We start from the raw sequence: 24,861 nt of genomic DNA, 5'->3' as shown, positions 1-24,861 counted from the left end.
TAAAAAAAATGAGTGAGGTATTAACAGCATTTGATATGGTGCTATTAACCTTCATGGCACCATCTCCATTTTAGTCATGTGTGAGTTCAATCACACTATTACCAGATATTTCTGATCTTTTATTTATTTATTTTGGATAGAAACAGGAATCAAGAAGTGAGGGGGGAAGAAAGACACCTATAGTACTGCTTTCCCTGTTGGAATGTGGTGCTTTTACATGGAAAAGTGCACTCAACTGGTATACCATCATCCAGCTCTAGTTTATGACTTTGTAAGGAAACTAAAATTTCACATGAAATCCTATCATTATTTAAATGTGGCCATTAATAAGTAAAAAAAAGGGGGGGGGCGCATTTGTGTTTGTCCCCTTTCAGTGGATTCATTGGGTGTAATAAGTAATGAATTTGAAGGTCATTCAAACCAATGGTTTTGTTTAAAGTAAGCCATACACTGTCTGCTGACCAATAAGTAGTATATCTCAAATGAAAGTCCCATATCAAGGAAAGATCATAGGTGACCACATTCAAGCCTTAATTATAATAATGGCTTATGTGTGTGTGTGTTAGGGAGGGGGGGGGATCACCCTCTCTGTGAGCTTCTACCTAGGACATGGTTTGCTTCTAAGAGTTTTACATAAATTACCTCATGTAATTCTTGCACCCACTTTTGTGGTATGCTATTTACTTTTTCCTTTCAAACCCCACAAAACATCCCTCTTACCTGCCACTCACTAGTGACTCACTAGTTTTTTTTTTTAATGCAATAGACATATAGTGAGTGATTTGTGTTAATAGAAAGTAATTTCCTTCTGTCATGTAGGAGAAAAATAAAAATTTTTAAGACTTGAGCAATTCTTTTTTTTTTGTAATACTTTAGTGAATTGTATTTATTTATTTTCTCTTTTGTTGTCCTTGTTTTCTTTTTATTGTTGTAATTATTATTGTTGTTGTTATTTGTTATTGATGTCGTTGTTGTTAGATAGGACAGAGAGAAATGGAGAGAGGAGGTGAAGATAGAGAGGGGGAGACAAAAACAGACACCTGCAGACCAGCTTCACCATCTGTGAAGTGACTCCCCTGCCGGGGGCTTGAACCGGGATCCTTCCGCAGGTCCTTGTGCTTTGCGCCACGTGCGCTTAATCAGCTGCACTATTGCCTGACTCCCTTGAGCAATTCTTTTTAAAAACTTTGTTTTTAAAGTAGTTGCAGGCTTATAGATGATTGCAAAGAAATGTACATCTAGTTCTCTCTACTGCTACTAGCATCTAACACAACTATAGACCAATGTCAACAATAAGAAATTTATATTAGTGTGGTAAATAGTGCTTATTCAGATTTCATTAGTTATACATAAACTCCCATATAAGTACTCTAAAATTTTATCACATTCTAAAATAGACCTACTAGCTTTTTCCAAAACAGAGACCCCAAATCTTTGTCTGCAATATTCTTGTCTTTAGGTTCATGATTAATCAACAAATTGTTCTGCTTTATATCTTAACTCTTTTTCAGCCACCAGGTTCCAGATGATAACATGATGCCAACCTGACTTCCCTGGGAATACAACGGCACCAATGTGTCCTGGAACCCTGCATCCCCAGAGCTCTGCCCCACTAGGGAAAGAGAGAGGCAGGCTGGGAGTATGGATCGACCTGTCAATACTCATGTACAGCGGGAAAGCAATTACAGAAGCCTGACCTCCCACCTTCTGCCCTCCATAATGATCCTGGGTCCATACACCCAGAGGGATAAAGAATAGGGAAGTTATCAAGGGAGGGGATTGGTTATGGAGTTCTGGGGGTGAGGATTGTGTGGAATTGTACCCCTCCTATCCTATATTTTTGCCAATATTTCCATTTTATAAATAAAAGTTAAAAAATATTATCACTGGAGTCGGGCGGTAGCGCAGTGGGTTGGTGCACGTGGCGCAAAGCGCAAGGACCAGCGTAAGGATCCCTGTTCGAGCCCCGGTTCCCCACCTGCAGGGGAGTCGCTTCACAGGCGGTGAAGCAGGTCTGCAGGTGTCTGTCTTTCTCTCCCCTTCTCTGACTTCCCTTCCTCTCTCCATTTCTCTCTGTCCTATCCAACAACTATGACATCAATAACAACAACAAGAAAACAAGGGCAACAAAAGGGAATAAATAAATAAATATTTAAAAAATATATTATCACATTGTAGTCTTGCATAACCACTGTCACAAACAAGATACCCACCATCCATTGTGTTGGTGGAAATATCAAATGGTGCAACTACTCTGTAAAACAGTTAAGCTGTTCCTTTCAAAAAGAAAAATTCATTGACCTGTAACCAGTAATTATACTCTTAGGTACATATCCCAAAGAAGTGGAAATGTAGCTCCTAATTTTATCTAGAATAGCTTCAAGCTGGAAATTACCAAAATGCTCTTCAAAGAATGAGTGGTTAGACAGACTGTGTTGTATGTTACTATTGAATATGGTACAGTGGAAAAAAAATTCACAAAGAGTGTGATTTCACACACACACACACACACACACACATACACACGTTCCATTATTATAATTAAGGCTTCAGTGTGGTCATCTATGATCTTTCCTTGTTATGAGACTTTCTTTGAGAAATACGACTTATTGCCAGACAGTGTATGGCTTACTTTTAACTATTGAGATACACAGACTAGGCTAAAACTGGAGTAAATTTTGCTGAGTGAATAGAGAAAAATCAGCCTTAAACAGATACGTACATCAAATCCCATTTGTGAAATTCTGAGTATTATTCCATATAACACTCATGAAATAATATACTTTTGAAGATATAAGGTAGAGGCTGCTTGGTGGAGCACCTAGTTTATTACACACATTACAATGTGTAAGGACCAGGGTTCTATTCCCCTGGTCGCCACCTGATGGGGGAATGCTTCAGAGGAGTGAAGCAGTGCTACAACTTAGTTAGTTAATCAACTAACTAATTACTTTTTGATAGAGACAGAGCGAAATTGAGAGAGAAGGAAGAGGTAGGAAGGAGGAATTCTCTTTCTTGGTGAAGCTTCTGTCCATTTCCTCCTCTTGTCTTTTCTTTCTTTGTCTCAATCTTTTTTATTTTTTATTTTTAAGAGATTTTTCTTCCTTTCTTTTATTTGATAGGGGAGAGAGAGAGAGAGAGTGATAGTGAGTGAGAGAGATTAAGAGAGATACCTGCAGCTCTGCATCAGCACTTGTGAAGCTTTCCCCCATGGGTGGGAATCTGGGACTTGGACCTGGTAATGTGTGCATTCAGTTAGGTGCACCACCACCTGACCCACCCCACCCCGCCCATTTTCTAATGGGGTGGCATTGTTTGTTTTTGCTGATAAGTTTAGTGAGATTTTTATGTTTTTGGTTGTTAAGTCCACTCTCTGATACATGTTGTATAAAAGACCTGTTCTGTAGGATGCCTTTCTCTTTTGGTGATGGTTACTTTTGCTGTGCAGAAGCTTTTCAGTTTGATATGGTCCCACTGATTTATTTTTCTTTATGATTTCTTTGATATTGGACTCAAATCTCTGAAGATATTTCTGAAGCATAAGCCATGAAGTGTTCTGCCAGTTTTCCTCTATGTATTTGATAGTTTCTGGTCTAATGCCCATGTCTTTTATCTATTTGGAGCTGACTTTTGTGCATGGTGATACGTGGTGCTCTAGTTTTATTTGTCTGCATGTTTCAATCTAATTTTCCCAACTCCATTTATTGAAGAGAATTTCTTTTCTCCATTTAATGATTTTTCCCCCCTTGCCCTTATGGCTTTTGATCTTTATTAAATTCTTTGTGGAGCTTTACCTGTTTCCTGTAGAGACACCAAGAGATACTACAGATACCACAATGGTGTGTTTGTGCCTTAGAAAAGTCATCTCTTCAACAAAAATAAGAACATGACAGAAAAGGAAAGGAAAGAAATGTCCACTTTGACTTCCTCCTCTCATTGTTATGGCAGAAAATGATCCATCAAATTCAGGATACAGACAATTCTGACTAACAGGGTGACACAAAGGATGGTAATTTCCTTTTTGTAAGCCTTCTGGGAAAGGCTGTGGGTAATGGTGACTGAGGGAAATTAGAATGATGAGAAAGGTTCTTGGGAGAAAAATGACACACAAAGTGACAAAGTAAAGTGTGAAGGGGACGAACAAGAAAATCTTACCCGGCCATCACTGGTCAGGAGAATGGAATCACTCTTTATGTCTCTGTGAATCACTCCTTGGTTGTGAAGGTAGGAGAGAGCATTCAGAACTGACAAACATACAGTAGCTATCTGTTCTTCATTCATTCTAAAAACAAACAAACAAACAAAAAACATTTAATGAATAAGGAGGGATTTAAGAGCATATTTTAAATGATTAAGAGCAGCAGTTCCCTTGGGTTCTAAGGAACCAGACCAATCTCTCCAATCCACCCTTAGAAAAATCTATGGACAAGGAAGAGGATATTTTTGGGATCTGACACCTAGAACATAATACTTGCCCTTGAGGATGACATAGGCCAAATAAGCAAAGATAAAGAGACTCCTATTTATTGGTGTTAGAGTTTGTAACACAAAATACGTCCGTGGACTCTTACAGATTATTTATTCCTCAGGTACTTGGCTCTGGAGTTCGACTGAGAAAACATACTAAATAATCTGATCAAGGGTCCAGGATTTGGGTGTTAAATACCCTTTTTAATTTGTTAATAAGTAATTTTTTTTTTTAGAGACAGAGAAGCAGAGAGTGAAAGAGACCATATTACCTTTAGTGAAGTAAGGGTGGGATGAGGGTGGGGACAGGGTGGGTTTGAGCATGAGTCATACATATGGCAACAGAGCACACTATCCAAGCGAGCTACCCCATGGCCCTCCTTCATTTTGGAAATAGTTCTCTTCAGCCATGGTTCTCTTCAAGACTGGACTTAAGCTAAGTGGTATTGGATCTCCTATCTCTGGGACCAGCCTTGCCTCTGACTTCCTGTTGCTGTCTCCTCCAGGAGCTGGAGGTCTCTGTCACTCTAGATCCTTCAGTCCAAAGGAAATTAAACCTAAAAGTTACAAATAATTGTGAATAGACCATGAGGATGAGAAAGAAACACACAGAAATGGATGTGCTTTTACATATCCAGCTGCAATCCTCCCCTAAAGGTATTTTTGGGTTTAGAAAGAGGCACCAAGGCCAGTGTTTTGCCCAATGTGATCTAGCTAAGGAAGTGATTAGATTCAAACCTCATTTCTTAAGGTTAGAACCCCTGCCTTCCCACTGAACCGCCTAAGAATGGACTTTGTAGAAAGTAAATACCGTGGGGTTTTGTTTGTTTGTTTGTTTTGTTTTTTAAACTGGAGCACTGCTCAACTCTGGTTTATGGTAGTGTGTGCATTGGGAGGGGAAAGAGTAGAATAGGGATGGGAATTGTAACCTCAGGCATGAAATTCTTTTTTGCAGAACCACTATGCTCTCTCCCTGTCTTAAGAGTCAAATAGTCTAACTCTGCAGATTCTAGGTGGGAACAATTATTTGGACAGCAAAGGCTTCTCAGTGTCACCAGAACTCATTCAGGCATTTGCCTACCTCATCTAGGCACGATACACCTTCCCTATCACAGGGCTATGTGAGACCTCAGTTAGACCCCAAATTTGGTAGAGCTACTAGAACAAACTGTCATGCAGGTGAGACAGAGGGTGTACCTGACAGAACCTAGATTTAAGAGCTCAGGAAAATCTTAGCTCAGCTGGGCAAGTTAAAAGATGGTCTCATGGGAGTCGAGCTGTAGCGCAGCGGGTTAAGTGCAGGTCATACAAAGAGCATGGACCCGCGTAAGGATCCTCGTTCAAGCCCTCAGCTCCCCACTTGCAGGGGAGTTGCTTGCTTCACAAGCTGTGAAGCAGGTCTGCAGGTGTCTATTTTTCTCTCCCCTCTCTGTCTTCCTCTCTTCTCTCCATATTTCTGTGTCCTATCCAACAACAATGACAACAGTAATAACTACAGCAAAAAAAAAACAAAACAGCCAGAGTAACAAAAGGGAATAAATAGATAATAATAAAGAAAAGATGGTCTCGAATTTGATTCAGTCTTGCTGATGGCAGCAGACTCCAAATGAGTCGGAACTAGGACTCAAAAGAAAACCTAAGGAGAGAGTCTATTTATTAGAAAAACCATTAAGAGATAAAGGGGACAAGGGGCTGAACAACAGTACACCTAGTAGAATACACACATTACCAAGTGCAAGGACCTGGGTTCAAGCCCTTGCTCTCCACCTGCAGGTGGAAAGCTTCACAAATGATGAGGCAGCATTGCAGGTGTCTCTCACTCTCTGTCTTATTCCTCCTCCCCTCTCAGTATCTCTCTGTCCTATCAAATTACAGGAAAGAGAAAAAGAAAAAAAGAATAGCCATCAGGAGTGGTGGATTCATCATGCAGGCACCAAACCCCAGTGGTAACTCTGGTGGCAATAATAATAAAAAGATATAAAAGAGGAAAGTATGAAGACACATGCCCTTCTTATTTATTTATTTTTTTTGTTTTTGCCTCTAGGGTTATTGTTGAGGCTTGGTGCCTGCACTACAAATCCACTGCTTTTGGAGGCCATTTTTTCCCATTTTTGTTATTGTTGCCATTGATGTTGCTGTTGCTGGATAGGACAGAGAGAAATCAAAAGAAGAGGGGAGACAGAGAAGGAGAGAGGCAGATAGACACCTGCAGACCTGCTTCACCACTTGTGAAGCAACCCCTGTGCAGGAGGGGAGCCGGGGGGCTCTAACCAGGATCCTACGCCAGTCCTTGTGCACTTAACCCGCTGTGCTACTGCCCGACCCTAACACATGCCCTTCTTTATAAGGATGGTTCCTATAATATTCAGTTGGTCTTATACAATGGCAAATGACTAGAAATGTTATTGTCTGAAATAGTAGAATCCTACAACTTCTTTCAGTGGGTGGTAGGTTGGTTATTGTGCTGGGTTGTTTTCAGATAACAGCGTTTATATTTGCCCAATGTACATCCCTCAGAGGCTTAGTGCAGCAGCAGCAGCAGCAGCAGCAGTAGTGACAGGGTCAAATTCCCACAAGTTAATTTAGGACTAAGGGATGGCATATTCAGTAAAAGGTATTCTTCTTAAGAGTCCATGAGATCTGAGTTATCTGAAACTAGCATAAAGGTTATTAACAGGTCAACTATAATAATTAAATCTGAGTCCCAGTCAGCAATTAAGAGATTACCTTTAATTGGAATGTGATAGATGTTACTGATTTGTAATTTTCATTTAATAAACTTTAGAAAGCCAGATTTAGTAAAATAATCTGCATATCCAATTTTGAGAAACATTGTATTAGCATATAACTTTTCTTTCACTTTCAATACCCTTTCCCTTCAACTTGTTGCATTCTTAGAATAAACTCCTGGGGGTTGGGTGGTAGTGCAGTGGGTTAAGCGCATGTAGCGCAAAGTGCAGGGACTGGCGTTCGGATCCCAGTTCGAGCCCCCCACTTTACAGGAGGTGAAGCAAGTCTGTAGATGTCTATCTTTCTCTCCCCCTCTCTGTCTTCCCCTCCTCTCTCCATTTCTCTCTGTCCTACCCAACAATGATGATATCAATAACAACAACAATAATAACAACAACAATAAAAAACAACAACAAGGGAAACAAAAGGGGGGAAAGCAAATTTAAAAAAAAAGAATATACTCATGCATATTTCAAAGCCGATATCAGATATCAAATTCTTTCTGAAATTCTTTCTTGATTCTTTACAATGGAAATAGTCAGGTATCCTTCTAGGCTATGTAGATAGATCTAATTCTCCAAACTTACGGCATTTATTTCTTATCTGTGACTTCCCTGATGGGATTATTTGATACTTATCACTTGTATCATCTGTATTACTATCAAAGAAGCATATGGTACATGACAGGTTCTCAATAAACACTTGACTCCAAGTGGCAAATTAATGAATTATACAAAAAAAAAATGAAATTACTACAGGCACTTGAAAACTACAGAGGAAAACAGTCGTCTTATTCTCTAATTTTGGAATTCCTTGCCATTTGTGAAGAGAGCCACTGAGATGTTCCTCAGAAGGAGAATAATCAGTAACTTGAATTTATGCTCCTGGTTAATAAAGAAACTTACCTGGTATGAGTAACAATGTCTGTCAAGGCACCACCTTCTAGAAATTCCATGACCACCCAGAGTTCATCGCTCACAAGGTAGCTGTTGTACATGTCAACCACGTTGTCATGGTGATAATCCCGCATTATCACAACCTGGACAAATGGAAAAATACTTTTGATTTGTGATAGCAAAATCTGGCCCTTTTCTTTTGACTATCTTATGAGTACAACTGATCGACAAGATTGCTGGGGAATTATTCATTCAGGAGTCTACTATAGGGAAATTGAAGGCATTGAGGCTAACTAGTATACTTATTTAGAATCAAGTTAGTAAATTCAAGAGTAAAATGGCAAGTCAACCAGACACTGGACAAAAAGAAAAGATTAGGAGAGTAAGGAGTGAAGTCAGGCAGAATCATGGCAAGGCTATATTCATATTTTGGAGCTTAATTGACTCTCTCTCTCTTTCTCTCTCCTATCTCTCTCTCTCTCACTCTGTGTGTGTGTGTGTGTGAGAGAGAGAGAGAGAGTGAGAGAGAGAGAGAAAGAGAGAGAGAGAGAGAGAGAGATATGCAGTTAGATATCCCTAAAGGTTTCCTGTAGATTATACTGCACACATTCTACTGTGGGCTATCATGGCAAAACTGAGTGAATGGTAATTGATCCCCATAGGCAAATGGAGTAACAGTTGATTGGAGTGGGACCACAAGATTCCATGTTAACTTCTTGGAAAAAAATCCACATTGTGTCTGAGAAAAGTTTGAGTAGCTTGCAGAGGGAAGGTCTTGAAATTAAAAACAAACATGTGTTAAGTATAAGACGGCTAACTTGAGCCTTTTTAATAGAGAGAGAACTTCAAGGAATTACTGCCTAGTGGTTCCATCAGGTAACATTTTCAGGATTAGTGTAAATAATAAATTACAAAATTGTTCATCTATATGACATTGCATTTTATAGTGATTGCCTATTGTTCTGAGAGTTTAGAGATGCATACGAAAAATTATCTAACATTGGAAACCTGACTTATCAGACTTAAATTTTTTGACCCACAAAAGCCAATTTCCCTCAATAGAATCTCATAAAATCATTAAATGGATATGGCTCCAAATTTTTTTGTGTCCCTGGACATAGAAGCTTATGTTTTTTTTCCTATATACATTTTAGAACTCTTATGTAATAAGCAAGTTTAAAAACCAATGAAGTAGAAAAATAATTGCAACACATATACAGAAAAGGGTTAGTTTCCTAATGTATCAAGATCACTTACAAATCAATAAAACAAATATTTCAATTGTAAATAGTACAATGGAATATGATTTTCTAAAGAAATAAAATGGTCTGAAGCCATACAAAAATTAATCTAGTTTCACTGGGAATAATAAATGCTAATTAAAAAGTTAATATTTATTAGTTAACAAAGACAATACAATAGTATACAATGTTAATAAGGATGAAACAGGACTGTTGGCAAGGTTAATATTAGTATAAAATTTCTGTAAATCACATATATACACACACACACATACATATATATATACTTATACTATACGTATACATACATATATATCTTATCTAAGAAAATATAGAAATATTGAAATATGGTTGATGTATAACATTGCTCTGTTGTAGGATTATGGAACATTTTGTATACCTTCTATATTTTTTATTGGAAGAACTGATTATGTCTATAGTTATGAAAAAACCTCAAGTTTCCAAGAGTGGTATACTGGCTTTTATATAGGCTTTGCAGACGTGGTTATAGAAAAGTATACATGAGTTTACAGAGAGCCACAGAAGCAGTGTTACATGAGATTTTAGAACCTACTAGAATTCCAATTCCAGCTCTGCACTATTACCTTAGGCTGGTAACTTAACCTGAATTCAGGTTTCCTTACTGCTATAATGGTGATAACCTGTTTCTTCCTCATAGCATTGTCGTAGGAATCAAAACCAGATCAAAATGTCTTGGTGGCTGATATACATGAAGTACCTTATAAAGGTAGCCACTCTACTGACACAGAAAAAGCCTAGAAGGAAGATAATAGGGCACATTTTTTTGTATTCATGTTTTTAGTGCTTTCTAATGTTTTAAAATGTATATGCACAATCTGTTTTTAGTGCTTTCTAATGTTTTAAAATGTATATGCACAGTCTGTGAAATAAAAGAATATAAGTGACACACAGGAGAGAAAGGATGATCTGAACACACCATCTACCTCATTAAAAAGCAGTTCTCTTCTCTGTTGCTTCCGGAGGTCCATTTTCTTCACTGCCACTTGTTTCCCTGTGTGTTTCTCAGTGGCGATGCACACAATGCCTGTTGACCCTTCCCCGATTTTGATAAAGTTGTCCAGATATTCTCTGGGGTCTCCTGGGCTGACTACCAGTTGCAGGGCAGCCCGGAATTGTTCATGGGACACCCGGGAGGGCTGCTGATCTGAGGAGGACCCCCAGCTGGGTGGGGGGTAGGTGCTGGATGAGATGCTGAGGGAGCTCAGGTAAGAAGCTGTGGAGATATACTGTGAGCTGGTTTGCAGGGAGGGATGCTGGTACAGGGTGGCTTTGTGGTAGCCAGATGCATACTGATGGCTGCTGGAGGAATAGCCCGGTTTACTTTGACTTTGAGGTAGTTTAGCAGGGCCCCTGGGATAGGTGTCGGACCCTGACAGTGGAGGACTGAGGACCAGCTGTGCTCGATCATAATCCACCTGGGAAGACAGACATGGATAGAGAATGTTCACATTTTGTATCTGAACACCACTACCAGTTAGTTACAGATAATCCAAGGTCATGGTCACCCAGACTACAAGGACATTCATTTACTGCCTGTTAGTGAATGATGTTTATCTCTTAAGGCCCTAGGATTCCCTCACTAGCATCCATTATCTTCACTCCAACCTGCCTAAACACCTTCTTAATGCTTTCTTCCCTTTTCCCTTTTACATCCCTAGAAGCAGACACTCAGAGACTTGGAATTGAGTGCAAGCAGTGGAATGTGATCCCAGTAAGTATGAAGTGAGACTGAACAAGGGAAGATGAAGTTATAGAGTATAATGGTTAACTTTATGTCTTTGTTTGTCTGGGATATGGTACTTAATAGTTTGCTCAAAACCAACCTAGATGTTACTGTGAAGGTATCTTTAGATGTGGTTAACATTAAATTAGTAGATTTTTGAGTAAAACACTGCCTTACAAAATGTAGGTAGCTGCATTCAATCAGTTGAAAAGACCCAGGTTATGTAAAGAAGAGGGATTTTTGCTTCCATAGTGCCCTTGAACTCACCACCAACTCCTGCTAGAATTGCCAGCATGTCCACCAGCCTTGTCTATATTAGAATTTCCAGGTCCACAATTTTTAACATGAATTCTTAAAATATCTCTTGCACAGATACCATATCATTTCTGTTTCTCTAGTCCTATATACACAGCTAGTTGTTACTGAAGTAAGTAATCTAACAGAGCAACTTTGAACCCTGGGAGACTATATTCCTTGGCATTGTCTTATTTGAGGAGGAGAGATTTGGGATATTTATGTACTGATCCCTTCAAACAATGGTCCCAAGGACATTAATTTCCTGCTATTTTGCCTCCAATGCAAGACACAGCAGGCTTCAGTGTAGAGTTCTTCAACTACTGACAGTTGAGATCTGATGCATAGCTGTCCTGTGTACTGAAGAATGCCTAGTGTCATTCCTGGACTCTACCCACTAGATGCCAGGACTATCCCTTCCTCACAGACGTTGCCAAACGGTCCTAGGATGTGGGCAAAATCATCCTTAGTTGAGAATCACATTTACACAAAGGAAAGCAGATGTAGTAGTAGTTGGTGAAGAACTATGGTTGGGCACTATAGAACTCCTAGCTCCTTCCAACATGAAGACCCCAAATTTCATCTGCTATACTTTTACCTTTAGTTTCCTGATTATTAAACAAATTTTTTTTCCTTACATCTTTTTTTTTGAAATCTGACAGAGCTTGTTTTCTATTTTAAAACATTTAATTTATTTATAAAATGGAAAATATCAACAAAACCATAGGATAATAGGGGTAAAATTCCACACATTTCCCACCACCAGAGTTCCTATCTCCTCCACTCAAAGCTTTCCTATTCTTTATGTCTCTGAGAGTATGGACCAAGATCATTATGGGGTACAGAAGGTCTGGCTTCTATAATTGCTTCTCTGCTGAAACTGGGCATTGGCAGGTCGATCCAGACTCCCAGCCTGTTTATATCTTTCCTGAATGGGGCAGGACTCTGGAGAGATGGGGTTCCAAGGTACATTGGTGAGGTTGTCTGCTCAGGAAAGTCAGGTTTGCATTATGGTAGCATATGTAACTTGGTGTCTGAAAAAAATATTAAGAAATAAAGAAGAACAAATTGTTTAATAGTCAGGGACCTAAAGGCAAGAATATAGCAGATGGGATTTGGGGTTTCTATTTTGGTAAAAGGTAGGAAGTCTATGTTAGGTATATTCCAAGGGACCCTTGACTAAACTAATTTTTGCCTGAGCTTGACAGCTAGCATGCAGGTGGGCCAAAGGTATTATGATGTCAGGGTTGGAAATAGGATTAGAAAGCTAGATCAGCTGCTTTATATCTTAATGCTTTTCAGCCACCAAGTTGCAGACGCTATCATGACACCAACCTGACTTCCCTAGACAGATGACCTCACCAGTATGTCCTGGAACCCCACCTCCCCAGAGCCCTGCCCCACTAGGGAAAGAAACAAACAGGCTGGGGGGGGTATGTATCTACCTGTCAACACCCATGTCCAATGGAGAAGCAATTGTAGAAGCCAGACCTCCTACCTTTTGCACCCCTATAAAGATCTTTGGTCCATACTCCCAGAGGGAAACTTCCAATGGAGAGAAGGGGATATGGAATTCTGGTGGTGGGAATTGTATGGAACTGTACCCCTTATACCACAATCTTGTCACTCATTATTAACTATCTAATAAAAAAATATATATATTTTTAAAAAGGGTGCTTGAGTCAGCATGTATTTGCTGCTTAAGTCCTCTTTCAGGCATAAAACAGCCCATTTGTCATGCTTCTGTGTATGAGAACTAACACTACCAGCAGTGTTGTCAGGGCATGCACACACACATACAGATAAAAAGGAAAACATGATACCCTCTCTAAGCAAACTTTCAGACCATAAAGTAAATATGATCAACATTCTCACCAAATTAATTCAAATGTATCTGGGAGAACCAAAATTTGCAGGTATGAATGTGAATGAAAAATATGACTAGAACCCAAAAGAATTTCAGCAAAAAGTATCATACTCTAATGATGAAGAGTGGATTTTAGTAACATGATAGAGAAGAAATAGGCAGACAGACAGAGGAGGGGAAAGTAAGTCAGTAAAGGGCTGATACGGAGTTCCCAGCTTTAATCATTCCTTAGAAGGGGTCAGGCAGGAGTTCTGGCCACCACAGGAATGATTAGAGTTATGCTGGGCTGGGCTGGTGAATATACAATATTAAAATACATTTGCCTCCATGCCTGCATCATTGTGCATGGTAGAAAGTGCTATTCAGTCAATGAACTCATTTGTGCAAGATCCTGATGACAGTAGAATATTGGGTACAGAAAAGGTACTCCATGAAGATTTGTTGATTGGATTTCAGGTTCTTTCTCAAAACAGTGCCCCACTTTACTGCAATATATGTGGAATGATATTTATATGCCTGCTCTTGACCCACATAAAACTTCTAGATGTGCTCTTATATGCTGACTAAAGATTGTACATAATGAGTAAATAAAAGTTAATAAAATAAAGACAAAATTTCACTTCCTCAGTCACATTAGATGTGATTTAAAGGTCAGGAGGTAGCTCAGCTGGTACAATGCACACATTACTTACTAAGTGTAGGGACCAAGGCTCCAGTCCCCAGCCACCACATGGGAGGATCTAATGGAGGGGACCTCAAGAGCAATGGAATGTGATGTGCTACCTTTCTTTTTCTATCTGTTTCTCTCTTCATGTCTTTTTATCTTAAAAAACAAAAACAACAAGACAGAGGCAGAATCATCCAGGCACAGGACTGTAATGATCTGAGACACATAGACCTGTGAAGAGCACAGAGGCTTCCTAGTAGTAGGGGACTGACATCTTGGAAAAATAGACAGGGAAGCAGGAGTAGGTCCTGTTGACATGACAACCAGAAGGACACTTGCTAATGCTAGGTGAGGTGGGAGCATCTGCTGAGCAGACAGCAGAGCCAGGCTCTGGCTGCTAGGTAGTTAGTATACACAATGTAGGCTGAGATTAGGGAGTGTGCTTTAGATAGGGTGAGAAGTGGTGAGACCCCGAATTGGGTTTGAAAACCAAGCTTAAATTAGAGAAGACTAAAAGCTGGCTCCTAGATTTCAGTTTGAGCAACAAACTAGTCAATGATTCAAGAAGCACAGGGACTGGAGTCCTTGTGGGGTGTGTTAGTCAGTCTCCAAGGTGGCTGTCAATGATCCCTGTCTTCTGGTATTTATATTCTGTGTATTCCCAGCCTACATTATATGGGGGCTGATTACACAGTTAAGAGAATGTAGTGGAAATGATAGTGTCTTCTGAAAACTAAGCCAACGAAAAACTATGAATTTTGTGCTTTCTCTCTTGGTCACTTGCTCTGGCTTCCTCCAGCTACCAGCCTATGAGGACATTCAAGAATCCAATAGAACTGGAGTGATTATGCTCAGGGAAATAAGAGATGAAAAGCAACCACAGGATTGCTTTATTATTTTTTTACTAATTTATTAATTATTTATTTCCTTTTGTTGCCCTTATTGTTTTATTGTTGTGGTTATTATTGTTGTTGTTATTGATGTCATTGTTGTAGGATAGGACAGAGAGAACTGGAGAGAGGAGGGGAAGACAGAGAAGGGAGAGAAAGATAGACACCTGAAGACCTGCTTCACCACCTGTGAAGCGACTCCTCTGCAGGTGGGGAGCCGGGGGCTCCAACCGGGATCCTTACGCCAGTCCTTGCATTTTGCGCCATGTGCGCTTAACCCGCTGCACTGCCACCCAACTCCCAGGACTGCTTTATTTATATGTGGAATGAAGATGTTAAAACAAATTAACTTGCCAAAAGAATATAATAGGTAACCAAACTTTCTCTTGGACTTAGAGAGAACTATCGTGATTATTGGGAACTTTTGTAGAGGGTGTGGTGACTCACATACAATATGTGTGGATGTGAAATTATACCCCATGGAATCTTACATTTCTGTAAAACACTGTTAAATTGGTAGCAAAAATGGGAAAAAATCAAACAGAGAGGTTTAAGTGGCAAGGCCTCCTTCCTAGAGCCAGTGGGAGTAAAGGCCTTCCATTAATAGCTATCTGACTCATCATGCAAGTAATTCTTTGGCCTCAGTTAGGCCGACAGGTAATCGTATCCCTGGGGGACTTTTTGATTGCAAATTTATGAGTAAATCAAGGTAAGAATCATTCATCTAGGTTAGTCATCTGAGTGAGGAGAAATGACTCACAGAAACTATTCATATATAAGATAGTGATTATTTACAGCTGTTTAAAACTTTAAATTTGAAGATAGTTTGTTGTACAGCAGTAAATCTTACATGGGGAAGTGGATCAAGAATTTTATTATTGCCACGTTAATTTGGAAAATTATTAAGTATCCATGAAATACTGCTTAGGTGACAAACAGACCTTTACTCCATGGGAGAGTAAAAGCCATGCATGTGGGAGTCATGTGTTAAGAAAGTGAAGGATTGATCACGAGACAGCTTACTCAACAGAGTGTATATGGCTTAATTAATAGATTGTGTGCCATATTTTGTGTGAGACCTGGGTTTGTGTGAGACCTGGGAAGCTCTATGGGTGGCACTGGGGGAGTTTCATGGATGCTTTCGATTCTTGAGAGTTCACAATGACTTAAAGAGGTAGGTAGTATTACTACTCTTATTTAACTGGTGAGAAAACTGAAGCACAGGGAGTTTAAATAACTTTCCCAACATCACACAACTTGTAAATGGCACAGAAATTTTTGAGCCCAGACCCTGTTTTCATTAATGCTAAATAATTTTAGGTTGCCACAGTTATGCTTCAGAACAGCCTTGGGAGGGGGGATGGGCAGTATAACTATTCCCATTTTAGAAATGTTAAAACTGAAACTCAGAGAGGCTATATGGTTTGACTAAAGCCGTCAGTGGGCTGGGGAGATAACACATTGGACTTACATGCCTGAGGCTCCAGAGATCCCAAGCTCAGTCCTGAGCACCACCATATATCTTCTCTGATTTTGCTTTCATGAAAATAAATAAACAAACAAATAAATAAATCTTTTAAAAGCCACTATGTTTAAAGTGTTAGAGAAAATGCAAAGGCTCCAATATTTAGACACCAGAGAGCAAAGGGATCCTGCAAAGAGGATGCAAATAAGGAATAGACAATGAGAAAAGGAAGGAAAGGGACTAGGGTGTCATGGAGCCAAGGAGACACATATTTCAGATGTCATGGAGAAATGAAGTAGCATGCTGCATGCTGCTCAGTGGATGTGGCCACATGGTGTTATCTGGAATAAGGCAGGTATCCTAAGCTGTGACTTCATTAGCATGAGTAGGTGCCATTTTCACAAGTGAGGAGCAAGAGCTAAACACAGCAGACTACGAAAAGTTGTCACCAATGATATTTATATACTTTCCCCATATTTGAGAGCTACTCTCTTCCTTGATCCAGCTTTCTAGTCCTATTTCCAACTCTGACACCATCTCCCCAGACAATACCTTTAACCCACCGGTATGTTAGCTGTAGGGCTTAGGCAAAAAAAATAGTCATGGGCTCCTTGGAATACACCTTTAATAGACTTCCTAGCTTTTTCCAAAGTGGAGATGCTTCTAAATCTCATCGGCTATATTCTTACCTTTAGGTTTCCTGATTATTAAATAAACTGTTCTGCTTTATATCTTAATGCTTTTCAGCTACCAAGTTGCAGATGCTACCATGACACCAACCTGACTTCCCTAGACAGATGACCTCACCAGTGTATCCTGGAACCCCCACTTCTCTAGAGCTCTGACTCACTAGGGAGAGATAGAAACAGGCTGGGAGTATGGGTCGATCTACCAATACCTATATTTCAGTGGGGAAGCAATTACAGAAGCCAGACCCATATGGGAACCTTCTGTACCCCATAATGATCCTGGGTCCATAGTCCCAGAGGGATGAAGAATAAGAAAGTTTCCAATGGAGTGGATGGAATGTGGAACTATGGTGGTAGAATTGTACCCTCTCTTTATTCTATAGACTTGTTGATCATTATTAAATCAATAATAATAATAATAATAAAGTTGTCACCAAAGATAGATTACTCACTGCTCCTAGGTAGCAGTGCTGACCTGTTACACACTGAACAGAGCATTCCCTCCCAAGGTCAAGAGCACCATAGTCAGGTGAGGTCCCGGACAGCCTCAAAACAACAGAGGTCATGGCAGCTGCTGACCCAGGATATGACCTGGATGCAGAACAGGGAGAACCCTTAGTGCATATATTTAGGGTTGAGTCCTTACTCTGACAGCTTTAGTCAAACCATATAGCCTCTCTGAGTTTCAGTTTTAACATTTCTAAAATGGGAATAATTATACTGCCCATCCCCCCTCCCAAGGCTGTTCTGAAGCATAACTGTGGCAACCTAAAATTATTTAGCATTAATGAAAACAGGGTCTGGGCTCAAAAATTTCTGTGCCATTTACAAGTTGTGTGATGTTGGGAAAGTTATTTAAACTCCCTGTGCTTCAGTTTTCTCACCAGTTAAATAAGAGTAGTAATACTACCTACCTCTTTAAGTCATTGTGAACTCTCAAGAATCGAAAGCATATCAAAAGACTTGAGTAGTACCCACCAATACAATCTAGGTGGTGGTGCTATTACATAATAGCACCTCAGCAAAGCAGTAGGAATATAAGAAAAAGTAAATCCTGACTGTAGTATCAGTAAGACCTCTAGCATCTACTGTAGATATAGAATGTCCTCAGGCACATATGTCCTATATACTGATCCTTAAAACAATCAGACAAGGTTTCCTTAATTCAACAGTAAACACTGTATTTTAATTAAAACACTACATTCAATAATATCAAACTGGTTATATAGAAGCCTCTGGATTTGTGTCACAAGGAAAACTTTTGTTTATATGTGATGGACGTAAAAGGAACTAACGTCAGTGAAAATTAAACAAATGGGCTCTTCATTAAATCATGCTCAAGATTAGCCAAGTGTAGCATGTGACAGGAAGTGAAGTTTATGATTTCTGTTTTTGAAACCTGTACCTTGGGAGGCATTGCCTGCCATCTCTCAGTGTCTTCCACAAAGGCCTTCTTTCTGAACTTTAAGCGAAACTGAATCCATTCTCCACAAGCATGTTTAACTGATCTCTGAAGATATATTAGGAATCAGAAATCTGTATCTTGCAGAAACCACAAACTCCATTCCATGCTGCATTTGGCCACTTTTTAAAGTTATCTGTCAACTGCATTGTCAGGGTCTACTCTAAATAGCCTGCATGCGGCACAGAGAAAATGAAGCTAGACTGTATGTCTGGGGCAATTTCTAGTCAAAGACAGACTACAGGGTTGTTCCTGGGAGCTAAGTGTCTTTGAAATTAGCTCTTTGAGACAAAGTGGTGCTACTGTTTTTTATTTTGGCTGTGAAATTACAGACTTTTAAAAAAGCAATGAGTAGGGAACAACCATTATTATAAGAGACAAATTTTGGGGACCAAGTCAAAGCGTATTCCTTAGAGGAGAAGTGATTGCTTCCAGTGTAAGTACAGGGGTCCTCCTTCTGGGTTTCTACTAGTTTAGAAAGAAAAGTAGACAAAAAAAAACTCACTGTGTGAATAAGAAATGCATAAGGGGTTTGTTGGGGGTCACCATGCCACTGAACCATTCTGCTCAGTTGGGTCTTGATGCAACTGTGGGCTCCATCTTGGTGAATATAACTGGTGTAAACATTAGTGATAGGCCTAATTCTTTTTTACTCAAGTCAAACAGAAAGCCATTTATCCCATTTTTATTATTATTGTTAATAGTAATATTGAAACTTAGAGAGGTAAAACTGCCCCCAAGTAACCCAAAGCACATGCTAGGTTATCTTTCAAGAAACCCTTACATCTACTCTAACATGTCTTGTTTCTACATGTAGGAGTGTCTAATTTTCCCTTTTTACTATTGGTTGTCACCTCCCTAGTCTATACAGTCAATACTGGGACATTTTCTCCTTGATGAATTATAGGGGTGTTTTATTGGGTACTTCACTAAGCAAAAGCTCCTTTAGATGTCTATGCTTGTTGGAGTAGCACATACTAATGTTAAAGGATACCTGGTATCCACTGAACACATTTCATGTCCCAGGGTCTATTCTCAGCACATTACATACATGATCAAATTTAAATATCCAGTTGAAACAATAACATCTGTTGTATTTTATACATAATTAGATCCAAGCTCAATGGATTTAAGTAGATAAAGAAAAGGCCCCAGAGGTAAGTAGAGTTTGAGATTCACAATCAGACTTTGTCACTTCAGAATGTGGGCCTTTGAGAAATTCTCAGAGATTTCCTTCAGAAACAAGAGAGTGAATGTAGCCACCATTGAAGTGGGAACACTGAAATGACACATACAGAACTAAAGCCTGGTTACGATGTTTCACTGGGGGACCAGATGTCTGAGCAGCCTGGAGTCAAATGCAAGAATTGGACCAGAAAATGATGTATGATAATGTCTGTAAATAGGAAGAGGGGGTTGGGGTGAAAGAAAAATTGAGATTTTTTCCCCTTAAAATACTCATGGCTTAGGTAGATCAACTCTCCCTCTCACCATATATCTATATCTCTCTATATATATATGTAATCATTATAGCAAAACAGGCCAGCCATCTTTGTATGCCATTTTGTGTTTAGCAACAATGCCCAAATTTGCTTCCGCGTGTTCTTTTAAGAAAGCCTAAGGATTGGGGAGAAGTATGGTGGTTATCCTTAGGGGTCGAGGCACTGAAATTTGATGGTAGGAGTGGCATGAAACTATATCTCTATTATATTATAATCTTGTATATCACTATTAAGTAACTAATAAAATTTTATTGTCTTTATTTATTGAATAGAGACAGCCAGAAATCAGGAGAAAAGAGGGAGATAGAGAGGGAGAGAGCAAGAGACACCTGCAGTACTGCTTGACCACTTGTAAAGCTTTCCCCCTGCAGGTGGGGACTGGAGACTAGAACCATTGCACAATGTTAACATGTGCCACTAAAACATTTTTTTGTTTGTTTCTTTGTTTATTTTCTAGTTTTTCATTTTAACTAACACAATTTTTTTAGAAAGGGGGGCAGGTGGTGGCTCACCAGGTCGAGTTCACATATTACCATGCACAAGGACCTGGGTTCAAGCCCCAGTGCCCCATTTGCAGGCAGTATGCTTCACAAGAGGTAAAGAAGGTCTATAGGTGTCTTTCTCTCTCCCTGTCTATATCCCATTTCCCTTTCAAATTCTCTCTGTTCTAGCAAATAAAACAAAGAAAGGGGGAAAAAAAAAGGAAAAATGGCTGCCAGGAGCAGTGACTTTGTAGTGCTGGTACCAAGACCCTTCGATAACTCTGGTGGAAAAAAATTAGAAAGGAGCCCGGCTCCCCACCTGCAGGGGAGTCGCTTCATAAGCGGTGAAGCAGGTCTGCAAGTGTCTGTCTTTCTCTCCCCCTCCTCTCTCCATTTCTCTCTGTCCTATCCAACAATGATGACATCAATAACAACAATAATAACTACAACAATAAAACAAGGGCAACAAAAGGGAAAATAAATAAATTTAAAAAAATTAGAAAGCCCAAAGTCTCTTCTACATTAAGACCTTCTTGCTTTCTAATTTGCCTCTTGAACTCTTATAATTTTTAATTGTTCCATTGTCCTTCCTATATTTGGAAACGGATGAAGGACAAATGATGAATTTGTCCCTGTTTATTATTTTGCATATAACACACATGCTCACACATGTAAGAAAGACTTGCAAATGAGTAAAACTTGGACTGTGAAACCTTTCTTACAAATATATTTCAGTGGAAAAAAAAAGTTTGCCTGAGTCAATATGAACCAACCTACAGTATCTTGAGAGGAATGTAGGATTTATAAGTGAACCCAGTGTACTTTATATGATCCACCCCCCGCCGTCTCCCACCTATTTCCAAAATATCTATGCCTGCAGATTTTCTGCGCCTTACTGCCAGGGCAAGGGACATGAGGGATTCTGGTAGCAGGGACAGAAATTTGCTATGCAGGAAAGAAAATAATACACACCAGAAAGGCTTTTTCCTATCTCTCCCAAGAGAATAGTCCTGATATTTTGTGAAAGTAACTTCACAGAAACCACAGAAATTAAGAAGATACTTAAAGAGAAACTCCATATGGCAAGATATAAAAAGAGACTAGTTTTTTTTTTTTTTTTTTGTAAATATCACCCAGGTGGCCAAACTTGTTTAGCAAGGCTGCTAATTGTCACTGAAAACTGGGTACTTTCCGAGGAGGAATTCTCTCCACTGGAGTCTTTAAAAATACTGAAAGAATTTGTACCCATGTGTCAACAACTGTAGTATCATTCATTAACATCCCAATAAAGTAAAACAAAACAAAACAATCCAAATACTAAAAGAACATAAGCAGCCTTGGTTTCCTTCCTCTTTGAAATAGTTAACGTGTACATTCAATTTGTTTAGTTTCTTGATATCTTTTAATCCAAGGACTAAAAATGAGCCATATAAAGGAATTATTACATAAGTGTCCTTTTCCAGGTTTCTATTCAAACTCAGCTAAAAAGTAAGGAGGGGTCTATTATATAGGAATAAGTGGTCCCCAGTTAACAATTCAGTGAGACTACCCTTTCACAATAAGTGCAACATCTCCAAGGACAGGGTCAGACAGAAGCTTGTGATGTATCAAAATTATAAATAATTATAGCAATGAATTCATTTAATCAATCAATTTCACCAGTGGTGCATTGGGGTCGACAGGGCATAAAACTCCACACAGCTATCAATTGCTCTGATTACAGCTGGCTGTCAGCCAGAATTCCCCTGATCCATGTTAGTTAAATGCACATTAATCTGAATTTGGCAGTGTAATCAAGGACCTAACTGAACTGTGAAATTGAATTCTGCAGTAGAACATCATTTGACCATTTTATGCCAGCCCTGGAAAAAAAAAAAGATTTGTTGGGGGAAGGGCAAGAGAAAGAAAAGAAAGCAAATCTCCTGCAGTATCTGTTCCAAACTGGTGACAGAGAGGCCATGGCTGGATGGTACTGGAGCGTGTGCACATATAAGTCTGTGCACACAGAACGGGATGTGTGGAATGATCAGTGGAGAATGGAGTCTTTATTTTCATTCCATGCAGTTCCAGGGAAAGGGGGGGTGGTGCTGATGCTGCAGTGTGATCTTCTCATGCACCTTTCCAAAGCAGATAAAACAGAGACTGTTCATCTCATGCTCAAGTGTAAATCTAATGCAGGATAAAAGTACATCATTGCTCTTTGTTATTTAAGCAAGAAAAGGACTTCTTAAATGGTCCTTACTCAATGGAAAGAGCCATGTAGCTGAGCCAGCTTGGGTTTAGGGAAAGGAAAGTATGTGTCAGAATTCCAGAGAGAATCTGTAACTGGCTTTCTTTGCAGGGATAGTTTAGAGACTGAGATGTAAGGGAAGGGCACTCATTAGCTCCTGTTTCTTGAATGTGTGTTTACTCGAATGTTTGTACTTCTGGTTTTCTCTGCAATTCCAATTTTCCCTGCTGTGGGCTCTCCCCCATTTTACCTCATTTTTAGGGCAGACAGGCTGGCCTAAACCCCAAAGGCTCAAGAATCTCCATCCCTAAGTTTCCAACCTCTACTACTCCCATCGAGGTGCTAACCTCTTAAATTGCAGTGTTTGCAATTACTCCATTTTCAAAACCCTGGTTGCTGCTTCTGCTTTGCAAGTGCCTGGCCATGGCCAGTTTCCTTTGAGTTACTTATTCCCATCTAACAAACAGTTCATTATATTGAACCTGGTTGGATTGCAAAGGGACAGAGCACACAATCTGAGCTGATGTTCATTTTTAGAAAAGAGGCAAGCATCCATTACTGATGTTGATGAATGGTGGTTATAGACAGCTGCCAGTAGACTCTAAAGATTCAGTTTCTCCTCCAGGTCATAATGCAGGAGCTTGAGAGTTAAGTTGACTTCTGGATGGTCAGAGAGACACTAGGTGAATATTGAAATTAAATATCTCTGAAAGTTGTTCACCGGGTTTAGAATTTTGCAATAAATAAATAAATAAATAAATCTCCCACTCTACTATACTGAATTCTTATTTAGGCAGGTAGAAGGTTACATTTTATGACACATACTTTAGAGTAAAATAGTTTCCTGCCTTACAAAATATATGTCAAATGTACACTTGACTCCTGATCTCTATAGTTATGCAAAAACCTAGCTAATGAACAAATGATTAAATTGGTCACCAGCAGGCTCAGGTTTCTCCTTCACCTCTGAATCACTATATGCGATTAACTCTCAGAGTTGCTGCTGAAGACTCAGTGAAAACATTCAGTAGCAGATACCTCTGACCTGAGATTACACAATGACACTGCCTGCAGTGGTGTGTGTGTGCGTGTGCGTGTGTGTGTGTGTGTGTGTGTGTGTGTGTGTATTCTTGGGGCTTAGCTACAGAATATGGCTCAAATGTGCTGGGACCTCTGAGAGATACAGGCAAGGCATGATAATAGCAGGTTAATTTCTCTCTTTCTCCCTCCCTCCCTTCCTTCCTTCCTTCCTTCCTTCCTTCCTTCCTTCCTTCCTTCCTTCCTTTCGTGCATCCAGTCGCTTGGTCTTGATGCCAGCACTACAAATGTACTGCTCCTGGCAGCCACCTTTTCCTGTTTTTTTTTTTCTTTTCATTTTTAATAGCACAAAGAGAAATTGAGTGAGAGAGGAGAGGGAGACAGAAAGGGAGAAAGATAAGACACCTTCAGAACTACTTCACACTTTGTGAAGCATCCTTGCTGCAGGTGGGGAGCAGGGGCTCAAACCCAGTTCTTTGCGCAGGTCCTCGCACATAATACTATGTGTGCTTAACTGGGTGTGCCACGGCCCAGCCCCCTTATTTCTAATTTCGTAATGGAAAAATCCACTCCTAATGACCAAATTGTAACTTTCTTTGAACCCTAAGAATAATCATGGGAAAATGTGCCTTATATGTATGTAAAGGAAAGTTAACATCTCTAGCAGAAGAGGTAGATGTTACATATGTTGCTCTGAATTACTCTGAGCCATTTATTATTTATTTACTTATTTATTTTGCCTCCAGGGTTATTGTTGGTGCTCAGTACCTGCATTACAAATCCACTGCTCCTGGAGGCTATTTTTTTCCCTTTTTGTTGCCTCCCTTTTTTTTTTAATCATTGTTGTGGTTATTATTGTTATTGATGCAATAACAATAACTGGTGAATTGGACAGAGAGAAATCTAGAGAGGAGGGGAGACAGAGAGGGGGAGAGAAAGGTAGACACCTGCAGACCTGCTTCACCACTTGTGAAGAGACCCACTGCAGGCGGGGAGCCGGGGGCCGGAACTGGGATCCTAGAGCCAGTCCTTGTGCTTCATGCCATGTGTGCTCAACCCGCTGCGCTACCACCTGACCCCCTACTCTGAATCTTTTATAAGAATCTTAATGAACATCTGACTGGAGTCCCTATATAAATAAAAACATCTAACGACAACAACACTCACTGATATATT

The 24,861-nt window shown here is 39.6% G+C and overlaps 1 protein-coding gene across 3 annotated transcripts in view; it reads right to left on the bottom strand.

Moving 5' to 3' along the window:
- Positions 1 to 24,861, bottom strand: part of PAK5 (p21 (RAC1) activated kinase 5) — a 352,864-nt gene that overhangs the window by 18,312 nt on the left and 309,691 nt on the right. For 2 of the 3 annotated variants that reach the window (XM_060186557.1, XM_060186556.1), the window contains 3 exons: positions 10,300 to 10,791; positions 8,103 to 8,236; positions 4,156 to 4,282 (listed from right to left, as the gene is read on the bottom strand). In XM_060186557.1, the coding sequence (XP_060042540.1) occupies positions 4,156 to 4,282; positions 8,103 to 8,236; positions 10,300 to 10,791 (753 nt within the window). The remainder of the gene's footprint in view (positions 1 to 4,155; positions 4,283 to 8,102; positions 8,237 to 10,299; positions 10,792 to 24,861) is intronic. The other variant, XM_060186558.1, reaches the window with a different exon arrangement.

The sequence above is a fragment of the Erinaceus europaeus genome, chromosome 1 (assembly GCF_950295315.1).
Source record: "Erinaceus europaeus chromosome 1, mEriEur2.1, whole genome shotgun sequence".
In the NCBI taxonomy this organism is placed as follows: Eukaryota; Metazoa; Chordata; class Mammalia; order Eulipotyphla; family Erinaceidae; genus Erinaceus; species Erinaceus europaeus.
The sequence above is the reverse complement of the archived record's forward strand: the minus strand, read 5'-3'. Positions and strand labels throughout refer to the sequence as shown.